Raw genomic sequence first — 9,690 nt, forward strand, 5'->3', positions numbered from 1 at the left:
AACACTTAATACTTTGTGAACTGAAAAAAACAAACAAACAAAAACAGGCGGCTCTATCTTAGAAAGTACAACTGGAATGCTCCTCAGAAATAAGAAAAGTACTCTTTGGCACACATGGGACATGTCTTCAGAAGGGACCAGTTAACTGCAATAAGACATCATGCTTGGCAAAGAGAGTGAGTGAAACGATGGAACATGAAGACCCTCCAAGAGATGGACTGATACGTGAGCTGCAATAATGGATTTAAGTCCAGCAGAGCTGTGAGACTGGTGCAGTAGCTCACTATTGTATAAAGGTAGAAACCAACTAGAATGCACCGAACATCAAAATAATACACTTAGAGGACAGCAATGTTTTCTTCATGATTAAGATGAAATTTAACTTTTACTTTAAGGCTTACTCTTAAAAGTGAATAAAATTGAACTAAATACTTCTCCATATTTTCCCAGTGCTATATGTTGTTTCCCTTTTTTTCTTTCATTTTACTGCTATTTCAGTGGGAGTAGATTGCAGAGAAAAATGCATACTCAGTGTTATTATAAACTTACTTCACAACAGTATTAAAAAATCAGAAACATGTTAAAAAGCAACAAAAACAGTTTAATTTCATAAGGAATAATCTATACTAATGTTATTGCATGCTAGTAAATTTGTTCATTGGCTATTACTGTCTCTACAATGTTAATTTTCATCCAAATTCATGTCTGTTTTATTTTCAGATACTCAATCATTTGTTCATATCATACATCAAACTGACAAACATGGAAATCCAGAGAAATATCTCAGAGTTCATTCTTCTGGGACTTTCTTATGACAAGAACGTACAGATATTCTGCTTTGTTCTATTCCTATTTTGTTACCTTTCTCTCTTGGTTGGAAATCTTCTCATCTTTATTTCCATTATCAGCAGCTCCCTTTTTTACCAACCAATGTACTATTTTCTCAGCCACTTAGCCTCTCTGGACATCTGCTATACTTCTAGTGCCACACCCAAATTGATTAATGATCTGTTATTTGGAACAAAATCCATCTCCTATTATAATTGCATGCTACAGGTGTTTACCCTGCACTTCTTTGGAGGTACTGAAATCTTCATTCTTACTGCCATGGCCTTGGATCGCTATGTTGCCATCTGCAAACCTCTCCACTACATGATCATCATGAACAGAACAAGGTGCCATCTTCTTGCCTTAGCTGCCTGGGCTGGTGGGGCTGTCCATTCTTTTCCACAATTATTTATGGCAATTTCATTACCCTTTTGTGGGCCTAATGAAATCGATCATTATCTTTGTGATGTCTTCCCTTTACTAAAGGTTGCCTGCACTGATACCTACTTTACTGGTGTTCTTGTGCTTGTCAATTCAGGGATGGTGGCCTTAGCAACGTTTGTTCTCTTGTTTGGATCTTATGTGATTATATTATTCACCTTAAGGAATCACTCAGCAGAGGGCAGGCGCAAAGCCCTGTCTACCTGTGGCTCTCATGTCACTGTGGTGCTCTTATTTTTCACTCCTGCAATATTTATTTACCTTAGACCTCCTACGACTTACTCCAAAGATAAAATATTTGCACTATTTTATACCATCATTGCTCCTACGTTCAATCCTTTAATCTATACCCTGAGAAATACAGAGATGAAAAATGCCATGAGAAAAGTTTGGTGTCAAGGTAGTTTTCAAAGGAAGCACACAATTAATTGAAGAAGCCTTCCAACTGGACAGTTTTGTAAAACATAGTGGCTGGGTGTGAAATTAAATGTTATAGACTTCTCTTACTTTATTAATTCTATTTTATCATGAATGGACTAAATGTAGGAGGTGAACAATACAAGTTATTGTCATTGCTATTAATAAGCAAGAAAATTAAAAGAAATCTAGTTAATTTGGTTGTTTGCTAATAGAGTGAAGGCATCCTTTATTGAATAAAAAGAAATCTGGGTTACATCAATCAAGATGACACCATTCAACCAAAGAACTATGGTGCTAGCATTTTTAATGATACTTTAATTTAAAAATGTAGGGCCAAGACTGCTGGGTTACATATATTTGTGTGTTTAGAGATGTTAAAAATTTATAATTTATGGAATAAATTTTAATTTTTCTTAATATATTCTCTTATAATATCTAAAGGCAAGCTTCATATGGCAAATATGGTTTAGAATGATTATGCATGTCAATTCTCATGATATCCATTTTAATAAATAAATTAATTAATGATGATAATGAAGAAATACAGAAAGAAATTACTTACTCAGAATTCTAAAATCAGACTGAGTCTTATTTCACCTATTGGCCAGAAAGTACAAACAATTCCTTAACATTACAGGAAGTGAATTGTAAAATTTATTAGTTGAACTACCCCTACAAGCTTAAAAGTGATCCAAAATGAGTAAGCATTGGTTGAATAATCAAGTCCTCTTTTAGTAATGAGAGGGCAAAAGAGCAAAAACAAATTAGAAATATTCTAAAACCAACCAGTGAACCAACCTTCCAATCAACATATACACCAACATATTATCCAGTAAATAAATAAAAACAATCAAATATTGTGTAAACTAAAACATCTTATAATAGTTATGAAAAATATATTTATGAAAAAAGATTTCAGAGGAAAATCAGGAAATATTTGATAGAATATTCTTTTTTGCAGCATACACCGAATTAAAAAATCATATCCCTGCAACAAAGTTATCATCAGAGTGGAGAAGGGACTGGATAACAAGATTTCATGGAAAGGAAGACCCTGAAAATACAGAATGGATTCTGGAACATGCCATGGAATGCAGGAGTTACAGTCGTCCTAGAAATATTGTACAAAAAGGCAGCGAGTAGCGGGGAGAGGAAGGATAATATTCAGTAAGCTCTTCCAGTAGAAAAGAAATACAAATCACCCTGTCAGCAAGTTTAAGAAAGGGACTATGGATGCACTTTTGAAAAGGCAGCATTGGCCATCTCTTACTCAGTGAATTACCCTGAGTTTAAGAAAGCACCTGGATGAAGCCATGGTTTTCCTAGTAGGTAATTTGTGCACTGCCCCATGCAAAGAGCACCGTTTACACTCTGTAATGTTGCTTTCCCTCTGCTGGGGCAGGCTGTCTCACCAGGGAGAATTAAAGTCAAGACTAAGAAACAAGTGACATCAAGTGACATTAACATGAAGCAGTATCACCTGTGGGCATTTCCGTCATTCATACAGCATTCCATGATCCTGTGTACTAGTAAAGGATCTCTAAGCTCACCTACCATCTTCTGTCCAAACATACAGAGAAATAGGTGAGGAAATCGGGAAAAGGGCCCCGAGTTTGCCAGGATACGAAACTAGAATTGGTGCTTTCTTGACATCCTTCCTGAATACCACAGTTCCAACAAAGAAAATAAATAACATATGCTTAAAACATTACTTATCTTCTGTAAGAGTAATTCACATTTTACTCGGTGGGTTCATTTGTGGAAATTAGCTGCAGGATGAAGAAAGCTTTTAGCAACCTTTTTTTTTCCCTTTTGGAAATCCCATGTGTGCTGCCTCACACAGGATCCCTATATACCAGAATCAACTCAAAGGCTGTGAATTTCTGCCTAAAAACGACCAGGTCTTTGGGATTCCGAGGAGGAAGGGTATACTGAAAAGGAAACTGGAAAAACCATGGCAGAGCAAACAAAATCTAGCTTTGATGTCACCTTGGTGGACATTATCTCATGCCAGGAGATTGCAATTTAGGAGAATTAAAGTGCATAGAGATATCAAAAGCTGTGAGGATAAGTGTTGTCTAGGACTGGGGGTTATTTTAGAAATTTGTTGATATATATTTATATTTAGGTATCCTTATCCAGAAATGGACTCAAATTACTAAATCTTAGCATTTCATTTGGTTCTTAGAACAGAGATAGGTCTTTCAGAAGTCAGTTTTAACAAGGATCATAGGCATCTGTCATAAATCCTTAAAAATTAATTTATGAATGAATGATGTGTCAAAAGGAATATACCCACGTATATTTAATATTATGTTGATCTCTTCCTAAATGTGATCCATGGAAACAATGGTGGAAGGGGCCCTTTGGTTATATATTTGGCTTTTATGTTAGAATCAAGATTGTCTGATTTCCTTGCTGTTCATTGACTCAAACTTGACCCTCTACAAAGAAAAAAATAAAACCAAGCAAAGCAAAACAGAAACCAAGTCCGCTGCTATTGAACGGATTCCAATTCTTGGTGAACCCCTGCGTTCCAGAGTAGAATGGGGTTTTCTTGACTGTATTCTTTGTGGAAACAGGTGGTCAAGCCTCTTTTTAATGATGATGCTGGGTGGTTCACACTGCCAAGGTTTGACTTTAGCTTGTGGTCAGAAACTGCCTATACCACCAAACGTTTCCTGGCAAAATACATTTCACTAAATAATATAAAAGTCTTTCAAAATAATTTTTAAATAATTTTATTGGGGGCTCTTGCATCTCTTATTGCAACCCAACATTCCTCCAATGCATCAATCATCTTTGTACATAATCTGCCATCATTATTTTCAAAACATTCTCTTCCCACTTGAGCCCCTCATAGCAGCTTCCCATTTCTTCTCCATCACTCCCCTACCGAAAATCCCTCGTGATCCCTTGATAAGATATAGATTATCTTTTCCATATCTTGCATCACCCTCATCCACTTTTCTCTTATTTGTCCTCCTGCAAGGGAGTTCTGGTTTGATCCTTGTGATTGATACCCCCTTTCTTCCACCAACCTTCCGTAACCCTCCTGGTATCTCTCCTCTCCTTGTTGGTCCTGAGGGGTTTATCTATCCTGGGTTCCCTGTGTTTCAGGCTCTTTTCTGTAGCAGTGTGCAAGCTCTGGTCTAATCTCATTTGTGAGGTAGAATTGAGGTCATGATAGTGGGATGCAGGAAGCATCAGAGAACTAGAGGAAAGTTGGGTGTTTCCTTGGTACTACTGCACCCTGACCGGCTCACCTCTTCCCTGTGACCCCAATGTCCATTTGCAACCTTAATTCCTAACATATAGATATGAGTACATAGTTATATTCCCCTCTCATTACATATTTGTTTACATATGTACATACGTATTTTTAGGCCTCAATTTATGTACTTTACCTCCTGGTTCTTTCCTGTCTTTCATTTTTACTTCCCTCCTGTCCCACCATCATGTTCGGGCTTCATTTGGATTTAGCAATTCCACACTGTTGCATTGCCCTTGATTGAGCACCACTAGGCATCCTGCGACCTTTCTTCCATTGATTTAGTTCACTTGTTGTTCCCTTGTCAAGGTTTTAGCCCCACCCCCATCTCATTTCTCCCACCTCCCCTTCTCCCGTATCTCCCAGGAACCATTGGTCGCATTCTTTCAACGCTGAATTATTTATCTCACCTATCTTATCTAGATGGACATGGAGATACGTTAATAAATGCAAAAGCCAAGCAAAGCCAAATAAAATAACAGAGGAAGTCATGATCAACAAAACTAAAACAACAACAGCAGAATGCAAAAACAAAATTTAAATAACAAAAAGAAAGTCACTGGCAAAAATGAAAAAGCCTAAAAATAGTTCAAGGTGTGCTTGTTGGCATTTATGAGTGTTTTCCAGTCTAGTCTGATGGGGTGCCACACTGTCTCCCGTCTGATTTTAGTATTTCCCTGGGATTTCATCAGTCTGCTCCCCCTGCTGCTCTGCTGCAGTCCCTCAGTGCCTCGCCCCAGCGTAATGGGGCCAGACCTTGCATTATTCCCGTACTGTGTATTCAGTGCTGTCTCCGCAGCACCATGGTTCAGTGAGGGACACTGTGTCCTGAGGTGTGGCCCACTCTACAGCCCTCCAGGTGCATTATCTGCGCCAAGCAGGAACATCATCCTCAGGGCTTGGTGGACAAGCATGTCCTCTCCTATCTCTCCATCCCTTTGCGTTTCTCCCATGTGCTCTAATCCAACGCTCCCCAGTCCCTAAGCTGTAGCCCCAGTGCTGTGCTCTGAAGTGCATTCTTCTGAGGGTGGGGTGGCAACATAGTCAAGATTGGCTGTGGTCCCATGGATCTCTCTATGAGTTACCTGATACATGCTCGTATGTTGCAGTCATGTCTTGCGTGTCTTGGCACATTGGGTTGAAGCCTGTTCTCTCTCTTTCTCCTGTGGAGATATAAACAATACCCTTCCTTTGGGTGGATTAATGCCCTGCTCTCCCCACCCCCACCCTCGTGTATTTTTCCTTTTATCCCCCTCTTTCTTTCTCCCTCTTATTTAGTTGGCTGTGTATGTATGCCTGGATTGGGTTTGGCCCCTGCCATAGTACTAGGCTCTCACTCCAGGGATGTATGTGTATAGTAGCTTTCCCCCTCTGCCCCATTTTCTTGTTTTTGTTTTATCAAGCTTACCTCAGTGGATTCAGCTTGTACTTGTCCTTTTGTGCTTGACTTACTCTGCTTACCATAATTTTCTCCAGTTCTTCCCATGTAGCAATGTGCTTCATGAGTTCATCACTGAATTTTAGGGATGCGTACCCCAGTTTTTTTTATTATTTTGTTCTATTGGAAATTTGGGTTCTTTCAACTCCTTGCAATTGTGAAGAGTTCCATGATGAACATTGGAGCACAGATGTCTGGCTGTGGTTTGGTCTTGCCTCTTCTGGGTAGATACCTAGTAGGGGGATTGATCGGTCCTATGGAAGCTCAATCTCCAACTGTATTAAATATTTCTAAATCGATTCCCACAGTGGCTGTACTACCTAGAGGCCCACCAGCAGTGGGGGGTGCTCCTATTTCCCCACAGCCCCTTTCTGACTTTTTGAATGGGCTATCTTTGAGGGTATTAGGTGGTGTCTCATAGTTGTTTTAATTTGCATTTTTCTTATGAATAATGATTGGGAACTTTTTCTCATATGTTTATTAGCTATTCGAATTTCTGCTCCTGTGAAACTTCCTTTCAGATCTTTTGCCCAACTCTTCAGTAGGCAGTTACATTTTTTTTCCTTATTGTAAGCTTGCAAATTAGTGTAGATTTTAGTATAAGGTCTTCTTCTGATGTGCCATTGCTAAAGATGATTGCTCATTCTATGTGCTCTCTTATTACTCTCCTGGTGAATTCTTTCAATGTACTCAGATGATTTATTTTCAGTATATCCCACTTGTCTTTTTTTGACTCCTCTGTATTTATAACCTTCCCTATCTCTGATACCCTATGTATTCCTTGGACTAAGTTTGCGAGGTTTGTGCCAATTCCCTCATGAATGGCCCTAATTGTTTGGAGTTTATGTCAAGGTCTGTGATCCACCTTGAGTTTATTCTTGGGATATGTAGTGAGGTAAGGGTCTTGCTTCATTTTTTGGCAGGTAGATCTCCATATTTTTCCAGTACCCCTTGTTAAAAAGAGCATCCACTTCCCATCTGATATTTTGGGGCCCTTGTCAAAAATTAGTTGCCTGTATGCTGTAGTTCTGAATCTTCAGCTCTTTCCCAGTGGTCTGAATACCTGTCGTTATACCAGTATCAAACTGGTTTGACCACAGTGGTCATATAATATGTGTTAAAGTCAGGTAGAGCAAGGCTTCCCACTTTATCCTTCTTCTTCAGGAGTTCTCTGCTAATTCAGGGATACTTCTCTGTCCATATGAAGTTGGTAAACAATTTTTCCAATCCTTTGAAGAAGGATGATAGTATTCGTATCGGGATAGCATTAAACTTGTATAGTGCCTTGTGCAGCACTGGCATCTTTACTATATTGAGTCTTCCAATCCATGAGCATGGGATATTTTTCCATTTGTTGAGGCCATTCTTGACTTTTTGTTATAGTGGTCCATAGTTTTTGTCTTACAAATCTTTCATTTTTTTAGCCTGGTATATCCCTAGATATTTCAATTTGTGCCTGGCTATTTTAAAGGATACCACCTTTTTAATTGCCTCTTCTGTGATCTTGCCTGATGTGTACAGTAGTGCGATAGATTTCTGTTTCTTGATCTTGTATCCTGCTACTATCCATTTCATCTATTATTTCCAACACTCCACTTGTGGAGTTTGGGGGATTTTCTATGTACAAAAACATATTGTCTGTGGAAAATGATAGTTTCACCTCTTCCTTTCCTAAACAAATACCTTTTGTCTCTTCTTTGTCTTACGTTGTTAGCTAGGGTCTCCAGTATGATGTTAAATTGGAATGGGGACAAGTGCCGTCCTTGTCTGGTCCCCTTTTTTAGTGGAATTGTTTTGCTCTTTTCTCCCTTGATTATCACAGTGGCTGTTGTTTTTTATTATATTGCTTGCATAATAATGAGGAATTTTCCTTCCAGTCCTTTCTTCTTGAATGTTTTAAACAGGAATAGGGTTAGGCATTGTTGAATGCTTTTTCTGCATCTGTTGATATTATCATGTGGTTTTTATAATTTTTTCCTGTCAATCTGATGAATAATACCAATGGTCTTTCATATGTTGTTCCCTGGTATGAATCCTCGGTATGAATTCTGCATCCATGGTTACAAATTGGGCTACTAATCCCACTGTCATTTGTTTGAATACACCAGCCACTCCACAGAAGAAAGATGAGGTTTTCTGTTCTTGTAAAGATGCCTCAGAAATCCACAGGAGGAATTCTGCTCTTTCTTACAAGGTTGTTATGATTCAGCATTAACCCCAAGGTGGTATGTATTTTTATTAGTAAAAAGAAAATTTTGACATACCCAAAGCATGCAAATCAAATAGTTCCAGGTTGTGATTCACAAAGAGTCATTGGCTGACTTTAGAAATATTGTCTTATTTCTAGTTTAGTCTATCAGCTCAGCAGAAGCTTGTCTACCTTTAGTTAAAGGAGTATCTCCAAGATATATGGAATATTGCTTAGAAAAAAGCAATCCTCCAGTCATTCTGTATCTATTTAACCCTTCCATTTTGTGGAAAGTGATGCTCCAATGTTGTAGTATCTCAAAATTTTCAGATAAATTGATTTGCCATTTTTATGTTTCTTTCTCTGATGGATGTACCTTTCTCCATTCTGGGAAGTCAGTTACCTACCATTATGTTTCGAAAATACATGATACTATTTCAGCAACTGATATGTTAAAAATGTGAGATATTTCAGCAACTGATATATGTATTTATATGTCACTAAAAACGAATGCATATTTTTTCACTATTATTTCAATGAGAATACATAAGTGTTAGAAAAATAACAATGTTGGTGATTGCTCACCTCGTTGAAAAAAATATTGCCTTATTTTTAAATATGGATTTTTTTATTTTCTTGAATGTTAAGACTTAAAAAGAAGAAAGATAAGAGTATGACTTCATCATCTAGATGATGCAACTTAGATGGAAGTGTAAACTAATGCATCAGGTTATAAAGACATATTTTAGCATAAAATATAAAATAAATCTAGTGATCTCTTTCCCATCATTGTGTAAAAGGATAATACCTATAGTCCTTATGATTTCTTCCCTTAAGGAAATCATATTTGCTAGTTACAGGTAGGATTTCTGGGTGGTCCAAGGGTGTAAATGCTCTCCTCTTAATAAAAAAAAAAGTTATTTTTGGAAGAAAAATCAGGAAACCTACTTCCTGAAATCACAGTTATTGGATTTCCTAAAGAACAGTGTTTTGGAAAAACATAGGGTTGCAATGAATCAGAATTGATTTTAGGGCAGCTTTAAGGTATGAACAGACACACGCACGCACGCGCACACATACACACCGTGCTGTGTTCTTAGGTGC

General features: G+C 37.9%; 1 protein-coding gene across 1 annotated transcript; it reads left to right on the forward strand.

The window, feature by feature from the left end:
- The first annotated feature begins 762 nt into the window (after nt 1–762).
- On the forward strand, nt 763–1,701 carry LOC142446511 (olfactory receptor 4P4-like). The gene has a single exon (XM_075548260.1). It carries the CDS (start codon nt 763–765, stop codon nt 1,699–1,701), a length of 939 nt encoding a protein of 312 aa, XP_075404375.1.
- Nucleotides 1,702–9,690: the final 7,989 nt, after the last annotated feature.

The sequence above is a fragment of the Tenrec ecaudatus genome, chromosome 4 (assembly GCF_050624435.1).
Source record: "Tenrec ecaudatus isolate mTenEca1 chromosome 4, mTenEca1.hap1, whole genome shotgun sequence".
NCBI classification, from domain to species: domain Eukaryota; kingdom Metazoa; phylum Chordata; class Mammalia; order Afrosoricida; family Tenrecidae; genus Tenrec; species Tenrec ecaudatus.